The following is an 18,095-nucleotide window of genomic DNA, read 5'->3' as shown; positions in this document are numbered from 1 at the left end:
CTCCTCATCACCGTCAGTCAAGAAGTCGTCGACAGGGGGGAGCCGTCGCCAATAGGCTAGCCTCTACTGGCGGCGGCTATGGTTCCCAGTCGCCAAGGGACGCGAGGAAAACGCGTATGATATATTTGAAAACGGTGTCAGACGGAAATTATCGTAACCACTTCGGTAAACAGCCAATTCGTTGTACGATGTACTCCTCATTGTATTGTAGAGTAGGTGGAGTTCATTTCAAGGTGACAAGGAGAAAAGAAAAAAAAAAGAGATTGCTTTTCTTTCCCTTCTCCCAAGACGACTAGGGAAAGCCTTCCTTCCCTCGATTTTCGTCAGCGAGCATGTGGATTCGTCTCCCCTTCGCCTGCCGCTCCGGCGGTCGGTGGCGGGGAGAGATTTATGGTGCCTCGTCTCTGGCTAGTAGATATGTAGTGTTTTAGTTTTCACGGGGCGGCGTTTGGACGGATGTCGACGCTTCTTCTTCGAGTTAGTCTTCCGGGCTCCGATTCTCCTCAAGTTCGTCCGCTGGGATAGACTAGACAAAGCTCCAGCGTAGATTCCTGCCAGCTCCTTGGGACGGCGAGATTACGGTTTCTTGTCATGTGTACGCATCAGTGATATTGGGTGTCAAATTCTTCAGATCGATTATAGAATTCAACGACAACACTGCAGCTCTGGGACGCTGGTCCTTAGGAACACGCGCGCAAAGACTTCTCAGCTGTAATAAGGTCAGGCCGGCTCCGGTATGAGAGCAACGACAACGGTGCGTCGACGGCTCGTTCTGGCGGCGGCAATGGTCATTCGGTGGTTCATGGACCTCGATGTAATTGTTATTATGTTTCAGGTATTTTGTATTTCAGGTGAATCTTTATAATATATCTGATCTTTTTGAAAAAAAAGGGGAGTGAAATACGTATATTTGGAAGCTGTACGTTTTCTCCTTGTCACGTTGAACTTACCGCGGGTACACGGATCCTGTGCTTCCTTGCGCGACTTACGAGGCATCATATCGCGCGCTGAGTTATCCAACGGCTGCGCACCTAGATCTGCAACGTCACAGCTTTTCACTGCCCCTCCAGTCCGCCGAAACCGTCGTTCCCCATTCCAATCCCACTCCGCTACCACCGCCGCCACCACCCTGCATCCATGGATGCGCCGCCGCCATCGCGCTCCAGGAAAAAGCGCAGGTTCGAGCGAGTGCACGACCAAGAATTACCACCGGGGGACGGCAGCGCCGGCCTCGATCTCATCAACGTCCTCCCCGACGCCGTCCTCTGCACCATCATCTCGCTTCTCCCCACCAAGGAAGGAGCCCGCACGCAGGCTGTCGCCCGCCGGTGGCGACCCCTCTGGCGATCCGCACCACTCAATCTCGTCGCCGACTCCACCCTCTCCTTGGAGGAGCGCAAGCGCGTCGTCGTCATCTCCAAGATCCTCGCCGAGCACCCTGGGCCAGCCCTCCTCTTCAAGCTCCCCAACGTCCGCCGACGCGACCACGACAAGATCGACGGCTGGCTTCGTTCCCAGGCCCTCACCGATCTCCAGATGCTCTACTTAGGGTTAAGGCACAGAGGGCACATCGGCGATGACATACACCGTCTGCATCTGCTGCCGCCGGCCGCACTCCGCTTCGCGCCCACACTCCGCGTTGCCACATTCTGATGCTGCCATTTCCCCGACTTGTCCGGGCATTCTCTGAATTTTCCACGCCTCAACGAGCTCAGAGCTTGTATGAGGTCACCATCTCGGCCTTGTCCGCGCATTCTCTGAATTTCCCACACCTCAAGCAGCTCACCATAAGCCAGGGCACCATCTCGGGAGACGCTGTGCAAAACATGCTCTCTGGCTGCCTCTCATTGGAAAGCCTTTATCTGCAAGGCAATGTTGGCCTTACTCGTCTCTCCATCAGCTCCCCAACTCTTAGGAGCATCGGCTTCTCTGCATATAGATCGGGGGCGTGCGTGTGGGCTGACCTTTTACAAGAGCTGGTCATCGAGGACGCTCCTTGCCTTGAGAGGTTGCTGCCACTCTGGCCACGTGTTGGTCCGCGGACTATCCGGGTAACCCAAGCACCTAAACTGCAAGTATTGGGTGTGTTGTCAAACTACATGTCCAATCTTGTGTTGTCAGACTCAGACCACATGTGCAAACTCCACATTGGAACCACGGTTTTCCAGGTAACAACAGCCTTCTACAACCAAGCAATCAGAATTCACGCGTATGCAAGTCTTTGTTCTTATTTCCGTTTGTCATTTTTCATCAGGAAATGATTCCCATCAGCGTGACCGCCACAGTGCCCACTGTGAAGTTTTTAGCTATTGAATTTGATGGCCCTAATCTTGATGCACTAGTTGGCCTCCTCAAGTGCTTCCCCTGCTTGGAGAAGCTGTATGTCTTTGTGAGTATTCATATTTGCCTGCCTGAACTATCAACATCAGCATGATTGACTTGTGCTCTAATACATTAAGTAACCGCCTTTACACTGTTTATTCTTTCCATCTACAGTTTCACGACGAACGGGCACGGATGAAGATGAAAAGTGTGCGAAAATATGGCCCACCGGATCCAATTGAATGCCTCGAGAGCCATCTCAAAAGAGTGGTGTTGGAGGGCTACAACGGGGACATGCCGGATGTTGAATTTGCCAAAATTTTCGTTTTGAATGCCAAGGTGCTAGAAGAAATGAAATTTGGATCCATTCACGGATGCAACAACGAATGGAAGTCTAATCAACGCATATGGTTACAACTGAGCAGCAGAGCTTCTCAAGATGCTCGATTTGAATTCACAAGTGGTTATTGTGAGTTTAATGTCATAGATGAGGAGCATACCCATGACTTATCAATGGCTAATCCCTTCAGGTGCCTTGATGCTGCATGCAAAGTCGGCGCGGGATGCCCTTTTTGTAGTTGAAAGTAATCCTTCCCTTGTGATTCTTGTCTGTTGATGTCATGTTGTAAGATGTGAGCTGTTCACACCATCAGCTTGCTTCTGTACTGGCTTTAGAAGGCAGGGCCTATAATATTTAAAAGCTATATTTTCTGCTTCGTTGTGCTTGAATGTCGGTATTTGACTCCTTTTCCGTATATTCTGCAGCAATTGTTTCTTTCTTGTGTGATGTCACCTTGTAATCTGTTTACACTAGCAGCTAGTACTATGCTTCTATACTGGCTCAAATGATGTCACGTTGTAATCTGTTCTACACTGTTTGTATCAACAAATAGGTCGATACTTTTTTACAAAAAAAGGTTAATGGTGATTGGGTGGTTTACTCAATGGAGTGAGTTTGTTTCGTGGTGGAGCATCGGTTCAACTAAATTCTAGTCTAGTGAAGCCATTGGTAAAGTCTAGTTACCAGCCATCAGACCTGAATAGAGCATTCAGTTTCACTCAAATGGCATCCTAAAGTAGAAATATGCCACAGCAAACTAGAAAATACGTACATTCGTTACTTCTGAAACCTGAAACCATCTCTCTGCTTGATGTTCAGACTAGCTAAGATCATTTTGTAACAGGAGAAAGTGACGAGGCGGCCAAAAACCAGAGAAAAGGAAATGCAGAGAAGAAAGAGAGCCAAGAACAGAACAAGGGGAAGGCCAAAAACTAGAGCGACCAGGTTTACAAAGACATACTCAGTACACCAACTACTAACTGACTTGGACTAACTTGGATAAGGCCATCAGATTCAAATCCCACTCCTAATACTTTTTGAATCTTGCCTACGCCCCAGACTTGGCATGCTGCTGCTACTGTTGACCCCCCGTAAGTTCATAGGTTACAACAAGTTAGCACGATAAAGACTCGACGTTTGTGGTTGGATGGAAGTGATAAAATGACATCTGAAATGAAAGTCTGTGAGAGAGCAGCAGTTAATTCCGCAAATTTTTCATTGCTAATAAACTTACAATCTTTTATTTGCAGTTGGTAAAGCATATTCAAATTCAAGATCCAAAATTTGCTTAGAAAGGAAAGCAGAGGAGACAGAATTGGGAGCATTCCCATTTTTCATTTATCTCAAAACGGAATTGCTCCCAGTTTGAAAAAGAAGGGCTCGAAGCAACCAGCCAGCAGAAATGTTCAACACTGATCCATTAGTTTATTAAATTTCTATTAATATCGTAAGCAATCTGCTCAAACAATTTATTCAACCGATCAAAGATTACCTACTCTATGTTGAAATCTGAAGACCATTTAAGCATTCTGCTCATATGTGATTTTCCCAATTCTTCTATGGTCTCACCTGAAGCCAAAATGTTGAGATAATATTTTGTTGAGATGCACAAAAGGTGCAGAATAAAATCCAGACATCGCCGAGGAACAGTAAACCATCGCTCAAACTGAATATTGCAGTTAATTATTTTCGCATCACAACAGCAACAATCCACACAAACCTGATTTTGGTAGATCACCGTGCGCATCACTGAAGAGATAGAACCAACTTGTACATCTTACACCATTCACTATGCGCTTTTGGTGTACCATGGAGCGGAAGCAATCGCCTTGTCTTGTGGCTGTGGTAGTAGCTTCAGAGTTGGCTAGCATCATGGGCAGGGCAGAGGGCACCAACTTAACCTCGACCTAGGCTTGGCTGCTGCTGCTTCTTGCGCTCGTTTCAGGCTCCGTATAATTACATGCTGGCCTGTGGCCTGTGTTCTGACAGTGTTATCCCACTGTAACAACTCTGCTGGAATTGGAGTGTTGCTGTCAGAGAGTTTTTGGTTACAGATTCCTTAGATACCAACCAAAATCTTGGGCAGTTGCAATTAGTGTGCTCTTGGATTCAAATCTGGTTCTAATCTAACCTGCTGCAGCACGAATCAAGCAAATGCCGCTGCTCCCATTCGCTCATACATCAAACTTACCGTCATTGGGAACGAGTGTAGTACAAAGGTTGGCATCACAATGCACACGAAAAACTAGTGCAAAATATTTTGAAAAGCATGAGTAGCAGACATCACATTGCACAGGAAGAACTCGTTCAAATTAATAAAATTATCTCAAGACAGGATTTGATAAACCGACCACAACAGCTCGAATGTGTGGCATAGTTTCAGGGGTAGAAGCCACGTATACAAATAGTCTGTACAACCCCAAATAATATCCAGATCATATACAACCTCAAATAGTATGGTCTGAAGCTAACTTAGTGTAAAAAAATATCTTACATTTTGGAACGGAGGGAGTAGTACATAGTTCGACAACAACCTCCAGTTTACATGTGGGCGCATGCGCATGCATAAATCATCTAGAAAGCTCAAATACAAAATGACTTGTAGGTCAGTACACATAAGATGATTTGTCAACACGCTTGCAGGTTCCACGCGCAAGATAGGGCGATACCATTTTGTAGTCAGTAGGAAGAAAAAGAAACACTGTATCATTTCAGATAGTGTGTTCTGAAACTTCTTCGTAGCATCCACTCGCACATGTTTCTTTTACTAGGGATCTGCCTGAAAAAAAGGCAGAATTAAGTGGGCCATGATGATTCTATATACATGAGACTGTAAGAACCATTGAGATATGATCAGACTTGCTCAAATCCTGGTAGGGGACATCCGATCGAGGAGAGTTGCAAAACCATTGAGATATGCATATGTTTCTGTGCATGGAATTAATAATTATTTTCCTTCCTATTCCTACTAGTATTCCCATTTCTTTAGCACAAGAGAATCATTCAGCACATCTAACCATTGTTTTTGTCATCATCTACATTTAAGATAGCAGTAGATTTCTAGAAGGAAGGGGTACAAGGCTTGGAATTCAAACTGAATCGCGTGCTCTCTGAAGTATGGAGTAGACACTATAAGGTGTGCATACAAACTGAACTTTCCCTTTGCAAGAACAGCTGCAGCCAACTAAAGAACAGGGGAAAAAATCATCAAGACCGACCTTTTGGAATTGTTCAGTTGTCTTCATGCCGACAGACTTGATCTATTCAAACTTAACTTTGGCAAGATTGTCTTGCTGCCGAAGGTTAAGGAGGCCGAACGGATCCAGCAGTTCAGACCAATATGCCTCCTTAATGTCAGTTTTAAGATTTTCACAAAAGTGGCTACAAATAGGTTAAACTCGGTGGCTGAACATGTGGTCCGACCGTCTCAAACGACATTCATGCAAGGAAGGAATATTATCGATGGGGTTGTAATCCTACATGAGGCCGTTCATGAAATGGACCGAAAAAACATGAGTCGAGTAGTATTTAAAATTGGTCTTTCTCCAACAGGCCCTAAGGATGAAAGGTTTCTTCGATAAATGGCGCCAATGGATCCAAAACTTTGTAACTGGAGGTAGTGTGGCCATCAAACTCAATGATGATGTAGGCCATACTTTGACCCATGTCCCCGGTGTTATTTTTTTAAATAACACACCTAGTAGGCCACTGGTCAGATGCAGGAGTATAAGTTGGCATTCGTTCATCCATCCATCCATCCATCATATCATCGATAGAGCGCAGGCCATGATCACGCCCAGCTCGCAAATCTACTCCCGGCAGCAGCCAGCAATCCTACTACTACTAGTCATCATTGCCGCCGTGGTTGAAGCTCAAGGGGGTTGCCTCCACAAATGCGGCGACATGGACAACCCCTTCCCTTGGGCATCGGCGTCGGCCCCGACTGCTTCCGCCATGGCTTGGAGGTCTTGTGCAACCACTCCTCCGACCACCCTCGCACCTTTTTTGCTGACAAGAGAGCATTCAAGCGTGAGACCTACTTGACCGATTCCCGGATCTACACCAGTGGTCCCTCAAGGTGGTCGCCATTGGAGGTGCTGAGCATATCAGTCGCCACGGGCGAGGCATGGTACAACGAGTCCTTGTCCAGGCGCCAATTCGTTTTCTAACAAGGGAAGAGCGAGCCGTTTTCTTTAGCGATGGCACTTCAGTTGTAAATACGTGTAACTCTAGCTTTTCATTTTTTTGGGAGCTGGGCCAACGAGGCTTCTTCTTTTTACACCCCGGGAGGCTCTAGCTTCTCACATTCAGCTTCTTAGAGATAAAACGTTCGGCTCGACTCTAAGTGTGGAGTTCCGTGGAGTTGAAAGTTGGAGGACTTCAGAATAGGCCCTTAGTGAAGAAGATGAAAATGATCTGGTGCAGAATGCGAAGAGAGTTGTGCAAAATTAATCAATTCAGTGGGGACTGCTGCTTCGAGACCTTTGACAAATCATACCCACTAGATCTGGATATGCACTCCGTCTACACAACCCACAATCCCGGCCGAGCTGTCTAAGTGTCTATGTCTTGGAGGAGGCTCACATGCAGTTAGTTGTAGTAGATCGAGCCAAGTTTGCATTGTAGTGGTTTTGTGGTAAGTAGGTGAGTGGATGAGACGATATATATGATAGTGTGTTAACTAGAATGGGGTGATTGTTCGGTTCATTGTGCGACGCCAACGTCAGGCAATACGGTCCGGTCCGTCCAGCCATGGTATAAAATGTACCTACTCCCTCCATCCCGTAATGTAAGAGCGTTTTCGACACTACACTACATGTGTTGAGAGGACAAGTTGCGTCTTGCTTTCTTTGATCCACTTCCTTTGCGCGCGCAGTTCTTGGTCGCCGTCGCCGTCAGGGACAGGCGATGCGGCATGCAGCGCCACCGCGGCAGCCTCTACTGCCGCAGCCACACGCTTCACAACATCTTCCACTAGCTTGACCGGTAGATGAAAAGACACCATGTGACCGGCAGAAGAAGGAGAAGCAGACTAGAGCACAACTGTGGAGAAGGAGCTCAGAACGGCAAAGCACAGGAGAAGGAGCAGAGCAGTGGCGGATCTAGCTGGGGGTGGGGTGGTGGGGGCAATGGCCCCCACATACAATTTGCGCGACTTAAACTTATTTTACTAGTGCATTTTTATGTATATTTAGTACTTTGTCGACTATTGTAATGTGTTTTGACAAAAAAAAAGAGTCACCGGTGGTGTTACAACTTGGCGCAAATGATCATTTTAATGCTAAAATTTATGATGTACATTGAAGTGGTGTAAAAACTTGGCTTGGGTGTGCAAATACAATGCCGACGCTCGCGATCGCATTTGTATACGCCTGCAATGTTGATGAGGCATGCCAGCATGGCATGGGCCCGGTGCCAGTGACAGAACAATGAAGACGAGGCATGTTGTGTGCTCTTTCTGCAAAAACCGCCTTGATTTTTTATTTGTTTCACGCAAAAGCCCTTGACAAGTGCGAGAAATTTTTATTGAGCAAAAATGATCCGCTCGGGGATCAAGCTCAAGGTCCAGGTAAATGACTGCGCAGCTGGCCACCAGATCCCAACCACCTCACATATGCGGATAAGCATTCTTTAATCTTTATATCCTTTAATTAAACAACATAGTTTTTTACGTAATAATAATAATGCACACAGTGCTTCTGATCATACGCCGCGGCCCCTAGAGTTCGCATGAATTAACCCTATGCCACTGGTAAATGGAAAAAAATGATTCGTTTTTTTTTCTTCAAGTCGGCCGTTGCTTCTAATTCAATAGGCAGTGATCCCCCAACAAAACAAAAGTGCATTGCCACCCCGATTGGCTCGACCCTAGGTTCAATCCCACATTCTCCTTTTTTGCTCCACCTTTTCTCTATTAGACAGATACCCGATTGGGCCGGCCCAGCGCGACGTTCAACACTTATTTTTCTTACTTTTGTCACTTCTCCTACATTCGTTTTGTAATTTTTTTTCTTTCATATTTATTTCAAAATACTATGAATATTTTAGTTATAATAATCACTTATATGCATACTTTGAAAAAATGTTAATCATGCATTAAAGAAATGTCAAACTTGTATAGAAAAAATGTTTCCTCTATATTAAAAAAAAAAGTACGATGCATATAGAAAAATAATAATATATATTTTATTTTTATTAAATGTTAATCATGCATTAAAAATTATTAAATGTGCATAGAAAAAATGTTTCGAATGTATAAGAAAAATGTATAAAAAATATACAATGTGTATGGAAAAATGTATAAAAAATATACAATGTGTATAAAAAATGTTTCGAATGTTTCAAAATAATAATATATAAATTAAGCTTGAAATAAAAATAGTTACATTTATATTGATTCACTACATAAAATTTGGTATAAAAAATAAAAAATATAGGAAAAATCGCATTTTATGTATGTTTTACACTATGTTTTTATATTCGTAATTTTACGTAACGTAAAATATTTTTTAGATGCGTATATATTTTCTTACATTCTCTTTTTACATATAAAATAAGACAAAATTTACAAAACATAAAAATACGGGTGTATACAAATTTAAAGAAAAAACAAGGCAATTTTTGAAGAAAAAAAACACACACACACCTCATCTTCATTGCTCCATCACTGACAATGGGTCCCGCGCCACACTCGCATGTCTCGTCATCATCACAGGTGTATACAAATGCGATTAGCACCGTATTTACATGTCTTAGTCAATTTTTCACCACTTCAGACTTTGATGTACATCACAAGTTTTAACACTAAATTTTTTTATTTAGGAACGGAGGAAGCGTAGCTCACTAGTACCTGAGTGAAGTGTAGTTTTGAGGATGTTTTACCTAAGAAAAGTGGTGATGGCTTTCCAGGCCTGAGTTAAATCCAGTACAGGATGAAATTGCGTGCCCATGAAAAGCTTATGAGTTGGTAGCTCAATAATCTGTATCCAGTAAAGCATTTTACATTAGGTATTTGGAGGAACAAAAATATTAGTGCATTACTAATTCTAAAGAAAATTTATTAAGCTTACCTCTCTCCTTTTTATTTCTTTCTCTTTTCTATTTTTCTACCTTATTTTTGATTTAGTAAAAATACTAAATCAGTTCTAAAACTCTTGAAAATAATTGTGGGCACTGCTTGGATCATTCCAAAAGCCCTCTACTAGTTTCAGAATTATTCGAACATTTAAAATATTTATAGCAATTAAATGCCCCAATTCGAATACATTATGGCTTAATTGAGAAAAATCCAAAAATGTCCTAGAATTGCGTGCATAATTTTAGACAGAGGTTTGCATCTTTTTCAAAACTCATGAACTTTTTTGAAGGGCATTTTGGATTCATTGAAAAAGATTTTATATTGAACCTGGTTGAATTCCATTTGGTGCTAGGGTTTCAACATCCCGATTCCAAGTTTTAAAATTTTAAACATGATGCATGGATGCTTATGCAGTGACAGGCAAGGACTAAGCTAGGACTTTCACAGTTTGGGCACCTTCGAAATGTGCGAGATGCGGAAACGTCTTACCCTCGTTGGAGGAGACGACTACGTGTTTATAGGCAGGGGCGCAATAACCCTGATGCGCATACAGAGAGGTTAAGATATTACAGGAGATTTCAATCTTGGAGAAGAAGGGATAGAGATGGTTACAATAGATAGATATGAGAGTCAACTACCAAGTCTATCTCTAAGCCGGTCGTGTATCTCCTTGGACAGTCGTGACAGGTGCAATTACCTGTTTAACACCCTCCCTTAATCACAACTTCATCAAGTTGAGATTATGTTTGAAGTCTTCAAAGCTTCTTGTAGGCAAAGGTTTTGTGAATCCATCTGCAATTTGATCTCTGGAATGCACAAACCTAATGTCAAGTTGCTTCTTGGCAACTCTTTCTCGTCCAAAGTGAAAATCTATCTCAATATGCTTGGTTCTTGCATGAAAGACAGGATTAGCAGATAGGTAAGTGGCACCAAGGTTATCACACTACAAACATGGAGCTTGAGTACTTTTGACACCAAGTTCCTTCAACATGGATTGTACCCATATAATCTCAGCTGTAGCATTAGCTAATGCTTTGTACTCTGCTTCTGTACTGGATCTGGAAACAGTAGCTTGTTTTCTTGCACACCATGAAATCAAGTTAGAACCAAAGAATACTGCAAAGCCACCAGTTGAGCGTCTATCATCTAGACATCCTGCCCAATCAGAATCTGAGAAAGCACTAATAAGTGTTGATGGTGACTTGCTAAAATTGAGACCAAGATTGAGAGTATTCTTGACATATCTAACTATACGTTTTGCAGCAGTCCAATGAACTGTAGTGGGTGCATGAAGAAACTGGCAAACTTTGTTAACATCAAAAGATATATCTGGTCTAGTGAGTGTCAAGTATTGCAATGCTCCTACTAGACTTCTGTACCTTGTGCTGTCATCTTGATTTAAAGGTTGTCCTTCTGTAAGAGACAATTTTTCTGAGCTTGATAATGGAGTAGGTGAAGGTTTACAACCTTGCAAGCCAGCTTTCTTAACCAGATCTGTTGCATACTTTTCCCGAGAGAGATGAAGTCCATCACCATGTTTCTTCACCTCAATTCCTAAAAAGTAATGCAAGTTTCCAAGATCCTTGAGTGCAAATTCTGACCCAAGATCCTTCAAAAGTCCTGTTATGGCCTCATCTGAAGAGCTTGTGACAATAATGTCATCAACATATATGAGAACAAATATATGTGTGTTGTACTTGTTGTAAATGAACAATGAGGTGTCAGACTTAGAAGGAATAAAGCCAAGAGTTTGCATTTTGTGACTGAGACGAGAGTACCACGCCCTTGGAGCCTGCTTCAATCCATATAATGACTTGTCAAGTTTGCACACATGAGAAGGTGCATTCTTGTTCAAAAATCCAGGAGGTTGCTTCATGTACACTTCCTCTTCCAGAACACCATGGAGAAACGCGTTCTGTACATGTAGCTGTCTGAGACTCCAGCCCCTGGAAACAATAATAGACAAAACCAGGCGAATGGTGGCAGCTTTTACAACAGGACTAAAGGTGTCCTCATAGTCTATACCATAACGTTGTTTAAAGCCTTTTGCAACGAGTCTTGCCTTACAGCGATCAATAGTTCCATCACATTTTCTCTTAATTCTGAATACCCACTTGCAGTCAATGAGGTTTTTACCTTACTGTGGAGGAACCAAATGCCAAGTCTTATTTTTCTGTAGTGCCATGTATTCTTCATCCATGGCCTTTTTCTATTTTTCATCACCAATGGCCTCTTCAAGCGTGTGTGGTTCACCGGGTTCACCTGTGGAACAGACCAGCCCATATTTTGTTACATGCTTATAATTAACAGGTGGGATTACCCCTTTTTTTTAGTCGTGTGCGGTGTTGGGACGATGTTGCTGAAGCTTGTGCCACAGAAGATCCCATGACATGCACCGGATCTGCTGTTGCAGTTGATCCCGAGGTGGATTCTGCTGCAGCGCCAGCCGGATTCACCTCAGCTTGATCTTCTGTGGCAGACGAATGAGTTTTGCATGGCGCAACGATCACAGAAGATCCGGCCCTGCGTACCTCATCATTGTCGCATGATGGCGCATCAGCACAGGGTTCCGCGCCTGTCCCCGCGCCTGTCGAGCGGGCTGCTTCGCGCCGCTTGTAGCAAAGCGGCTGGACTGGGAACCGCGTCCCAGTGGAGCCACCCGAGGGCCGCCAGGTGTCGAAGCCGGGGCCGCTCCCGCCCGAGCGCCCGACCACGAGGGAGCCGACGCGGATTCGGAGGTGGATCGCCCTAGCCCGCCTGGCGCATCTGCAGGCGGTGATCCCGAAGACGATGCGCCTGACGCGTCTGATGGCACGGATCCTAGGGAGGATTTGTTCCCTGCGCCTTGACACATGTGATATGGCTGTGTTGGGGTGATTTCTTCATTATTTTGGCCCTGGTTTTTTCTGCATGTTCTCCTGCATCATCACAAGGCTCATACATGGGATTAGTCAATAGTTGATCATCACAGTTATTACCCCCTTGATCAAGGCCGGTGAGATGAGGAGACAAGAGAAGGATTTCTTTGCGAAGAAGGGCTCCGGCGTTTGCGTTGGGTGTAGATCAGAAAAAGGGAACTTTGTTTCGTCGAAGACCACATCACGGGATATATAAACACGACCAGTGGCAATGTCAAGGCATTTAACACCTTTGTGTTGGGCACCGTACCCAAGAAATACACACTGTTTTGACCTAAACATAAGCTTCCTAGTGTTATAGGGACGGAGATTCGGCCAGCAAGCACAGCCAAAGACGCGAAGGGATTTGTAGTCTGGCTTAGTGTGGAGAAGCAGTTCCATGGGAGTTTTGTTGTGTATGACACGACTAGGAAGCATGTTAATAATATGTACAGCGGTTAAAAAGGCTTCGTCCCAAAACTTAAGGGGCATAGAAGCACCGGCTAGAAGAGCAAGACCAACTTCAACAATATGGCGGTGCTTGCGCTCAGCCGCTCCGTTTTGTTGATGAGCGTGCGGACATGACACGTGGTGTGAAATGCCAAGAGTTTGGAAGAAGGAATTCAACTTTTCGTATTCCCCTCCCCAGTCCGATTGGACAGCAATGATCTTACAATCAAACTTGCGTTCTACTAACGCTTGGAAATTCTGAAACACTTGGAAAACATCGGATCTTTTCTTAAGAAGATAAATCCAAGAGAATTTACTGTAGTCATTGATAAAACTGACATAATATGTGTGTCTACCAACAGAACTAGGGGCAGGGCCCCAAACATCTGAGAAGATTAATTGCAAAGGTTGAGTAGAAACACTAGTAGAGGTAGGGTATGTCAATTGATGACTTTTTGCTCTTTGGCAAGAATCACAAAGAGTTTTAGTATTATGCTCTCCAAGAAACGGGAGCTTATTCTTTCTAAGCAAACGTTCAACTAAAGAAAAAGAAGCATGTCCTAAGCGATCATGCCATCGTGTGGAAGATAACTTGATGGCACTGTAGACTTGTTTATTGAATCTTGAAAACTCCGGAAGCAACGGGTAAAGCCCTCGAACACATCTACCTCGATAGAGTACTTTCTTCGTGACCTGATCCTTGATCAAAAAGAAGAAAGGGTGAAACTCAAGGAAGACATGGTTATCAATGGCAATTCTATGGACAGATAGAAGATTCTTATGAGCACTAGGGACATGCAAGATTTTCCTAAGGTGTATTTTGCGATGAGGGGTATGTATAACTGAATGACCAACATGACTGATCCTCATACCTGCACCGTCGGCGGTGTGAATCTGATCCTTGCCGTGGTACTTTTCACGGAGAGTCACTTTTTCCAGCTCTCCAGTGAGATGGTTGGTGGCGCCGCTGTCGAGGTACCAGTTGGTGTCGACGCCGTAGGAGCCATCTGCCGCTGCCACGACCTTTTCATCATCTTGGGAGTCTTCCTCGTCCTCGTCATAGCGGTACCAGCAGTCCCTGGCAGTATGACCAGGTTTGCCACAGATCTGGCACCGCGGAACATCTGGATGGGTCCTGCCAGAGCCACCACCGCGACGTCCTCTGTTGCCAGATCGGCCGCCTCCGCCGCCACTGGTGGGACGTGCACCACCTGACCTCCCCTTGCCACGGGAAGGAGCGCGATAGCGAGAGCCACCACCGCGCCCACGGGTAGCCACGTTTGCTGAAGATTTGAAGCCGCCACCGCCCGACCCGTGGAACTGCGCCATGCGCTGTTCAAAGTTGCTGAGCATGGAGAAGATGTCGTCGAGGGAGGCGGGTGTGACTCGCGCGTCGAGCGCCGAGATGAGGGGCTGGTACTCCATATCCAGCCCATGCAAGATATACGAGATGAGCTCGTCATCCTGGATCGGTTTGCCGGCGGCGGCGAGCTCGTCCGCGAGGCCACGCATGGAGGCGAAGTAGGCGGCGGCGTTCTGGTTGCCCTTCTGCGCGTTGATGAGGGAGGTGCGGATGTTGTTGACGCGGCTCAGCGACTGCGACGAGTACATGCCCGCCAGCGTCGTCCAGAGCGCATGCGCCGTGGTGACCGTGGTCACCGTGACGAGCACCTCCTTGGAGAGGTTGCTCAGCAGATAACCGAGCACCTGCTGGTCCTCCTTGACCCAGATTGGGTGGAGAGGGTTGGGCTCGAAAGTCTCCTTGCCGTCCTTGTCCTTGGCGGCGAGAAGCTTGGCTGGCTTCGGCGAGGTGCCGTCAACATAGTTGAAGACACCGGCGCCACGCAACTGCGGTGTGATCTGTGTGCACCATAGCACGTAGTTCGTGCGAGAGAGTTTCTCAATGACCTGCCCATTGAGGGTAGGGTGAGATGCGCCGGAGGAGGAAGACATGGTGTAGGGCACGATTGGAAATCGGGAGAAGCTAGATGGGAAGTAGGAAGGCTCTGATTACCATGTGCGAGATGCGGAAACGTCTTACCCTCGTTGGAGGAGACGGCTACGTGTTTATAGGCAGGGGCACAATAACCCTGATGCGCATACAGAGAGATTAAGATATTACAGGAGATTTCAATCTTGGAGAAGAAGGGATAGAGATGGTTATAGTAGATAGATATGAGAGCTAACTACCAAGTCTATCTCTAAGCCGGTCGTGTATCTCCTTGGACAGCCGTGACAGGTGCAATTACCTGTTTAACACGAAATACAAGTTGTTCGCTTGGTTGATCATCCAAAACCGCGTGTGGATAGTCAATCATTTGCCCTGATTGTGGATGGCCTAATTGTGGCATGTGCCCTGTCTATGAACAAGACCATTTAAATTCGCGGTGCACCTCCTCTTCCAGTGCCACTTCTCCTAGCGTATCTGGACTGAGTTGAGTTTGGGTTCGTGGGTTGGTTTACGCGATGGCAAATCTTCTGTCTTGTTTCCAAAAAAAGAAGTAGAAGCCAGAATAAGGGAGCAACCAGTATAGGCTGACGTCACCGCAACATTCTTCAAACAGTTTCTGAATTTTACATATATAATAATAACTGTGATGCAAACTCAAACAGGTTTCTCCCGTCAGGAGAAACACAAGAGTTGGCTGGTTTTCCTGAAGGCTGAAGCCATGTCTTATTTGGTGCAAAAAGCTGTGGATTCACTGCCGGCGTCACCGGGGCTGAGGCAGCGACACTCTGAAGAAGTGAGCTGAGGAGAGTCCTAGAGCAGGTTAAAAATACAAATCGATCAGTATCTTCTCTATGATGCTGAACTGAGCAGACTGAAGTGATTTGGATTTTCAACTTCCAAAGCCTTCCACTAGCGGCGGCATATATATATAGGATTGGTATCAAATTGAAGAGCACCAGAACCAATAGTTTCCATATCAAGGTTCTGTGAAGATTTTTTTTACTTTGGAAATGATTCTCCCCCTAGCAAACGACGCTTATTCCAGCCTTCAAACATCTTCCCGTAGGCTAGCTGATATAAATCCAGCAGTTTCACACAATTCCCAACACAAGAGATATAAGTAAGTAAACTTGTGAGCAAACTGTTTTTCAGACCAGACCAGTTTCAGTAAACTGTTTTTCAGAAACAACAGTTTCAGGCATTGCAATTTGCAAATATGTTGGAGTACGCGTATGCACACGTGTATTGATAGGTACACTAGTACCCATGCCTGCTGCGTCCTCCAAGTCGATCACCACCAACTGAGTAAGGTAAGGGCAACACAGGACGGCGGACTGGGCGTCGAGTGGAGTGGAGGTTCATGTCCACCACGAGCAGCGCGTCCCCCTTGCGCACGTCGAACCCTCGCCTGACCTTCCCGCCGGCGCACCACGAACTTGTTCCCGGCCTCGCTGGAGGAGTTGGCGCTTGCGATCTATGCCCAGGCCAGTGTCTGAGGGCCTAGCCAGCCATGCTTATTGGGCACTGGATACTACTATAGTGGCCCCAATCTATTCTGAACTCACAGATTCAGTAATAGTCTTCATGTGAAATGAGGGCTGCTGAGTGGACATGGCTGCAATAGGGAATGGCCACGGGTGTTTTTGTTGGACTAATGGCAACCAGAAGGAGATCCAATGTAACTTGTCCCAAGATAAGAGTCCCGAATTTTGTAACCCATTTGAGAGTCGTCACACTAGGCATTCTATAACTGAATTCACGTATTGAATGTATCACTGAAGGAGAACTTGCAAACACGTTGAAATAACTGCTCACAGGTGGAATTACAGTCGAAGTCGACTCTTCTTCATTGCCGAGCAGCATCTGAATCACACAGGTGCAATCCTCTCGACCCCATATACTTGTACTAATACTATATGTGAGCTCTGCAACTGAATTTCTTGAACCATTGTTCCTGAGCATAGTTGTAGTAGGTAGGAGGTCCCTGAATTCTTCCACAATCCATAGCACCCTTTTCTGCATTGTGCATAGTACTAATCTTAGTTGGAGCAAGAAGCACGTTGAGCCACTGTACAAGATGAACAAGAGTGACACAGGAAAAACTGAATTGGTATGTATGCCACAACTCCCTTACTAGAGTAATAAGTGCCTCTCGATGGAACTCATAGACGAAATCCCAATGGGAAAAAATAGACAGCTCCTGCCACACTAAAACCTGCATGTGTTGCAGTATCAGTTGTCCTACAAGTCGTTCCACCGAATCTCGAGTTGATCCATGCATCAGCCCTTATACTTGCGGAGATACTAAATGCCCGGCGTTGCACTGAATCACTTATATGCACAATGTAATTACACAAGCTGATTTGACAGGGGTCTGCCATTTCCAAATTGGAAAGGGAGGGCCGCTGATTGAGATTGAACATCGTTGAAAGGTCAGAGCAGGCTCCACATGACACATGAATAGCAGCAGCAAATGATACCCGATAGTCAGACCAAGTGTCCCCGTTGAGAAATTCCAATTCAGTCAATCCTTCCCTTATACTTATTGTAGTTGATGAAGGGCACAGCCTCTTCACCAGGGTAATATATCCTTCACTGGATGCAGATCCCCGAATAGAAACTGGTACATCCTTGGAACGGAGCTCATTCATAGATACAGCCCCGAAAATAATGCTTCCAAGGTCACGCTCTTCCCTGAGGTAGGAACTAGGAACAGTTTCAGTTCTATTAATCAGAACAGTTCCATGTATCCCACCATTGGTCATGACATTTACAACAGAATTCTGTGGTTCATCAGATGATCCTATGGGAAACCAAACGGAGAAGATACCTTGATACCTTCTGTAATAATGAGAGAAAATGATGCGATGCATGCTTGTCTACAGCTACTTTCTGCTTGGCGGTTGGCTCGTCCAAGACAGCCTCATGGCTCTGTACAGCACTCTTCTGTTATTGCTAGCAACATGTGCCAGCATTGCCTGCTCAAGATCCTCACATGTCATCGTAACTGGAGCTGGCTCTGGGATACCAGGCATGGCTGTACTGTTCAGGAAATGG

At 45.3% G+C, this 18,095-nt stretch overlaps 1 protein-coding gene across 1 annotated transcript; it reads left to right on the top strand.

Moving 5' to 3' along the window:
- The first annotated feature begins 1,137 nt into the window (after window positions 1-1,137).
- LOC119357105 (F-box/FBD/LRR-repeat protein At3g26920-like) lies at window positions 1,138-7,640 on the top strand. Its single transcript, XM_037624096.1, has 5 exons — window positions 1,138-1,638; window positions 1,782-2,168; window positions 2,255-2,383; window positions 2,497-2,874; window positions 7,539-7,640. The coding sequence occupies exons 1-5, from the start codon at window positions 1,138-1,140 to the stop codon at window positions 7,638-7,640; spliced, it is 1,497 nt and encodes a 498-aa protein (XP_037479993.1).
- The last annotated feature ends 10,455 nt before the right edge of the window (window positions 7,641-18,095 follow it).

Source organism: Triticum dicoccoides, chromosome 1A, assembly GCF_002162155.2.
Source record: "Triticum dicoccoides isolate Atlit2015 ecotype Zavitan chromosome 1A, WEW_v2.0, whole genome shotgun sequence".
In the NCBI taxonomy this organism is placed as follows: Eukaryota; Viridiplantae; Streptophyta; class Magnoliopsida; order Poales; family Poaceae; genus Triticum; species Triticum dicoccoides.
This window is presented reverse-complemented; position numbering and strand designations above follow the sequence as displayed.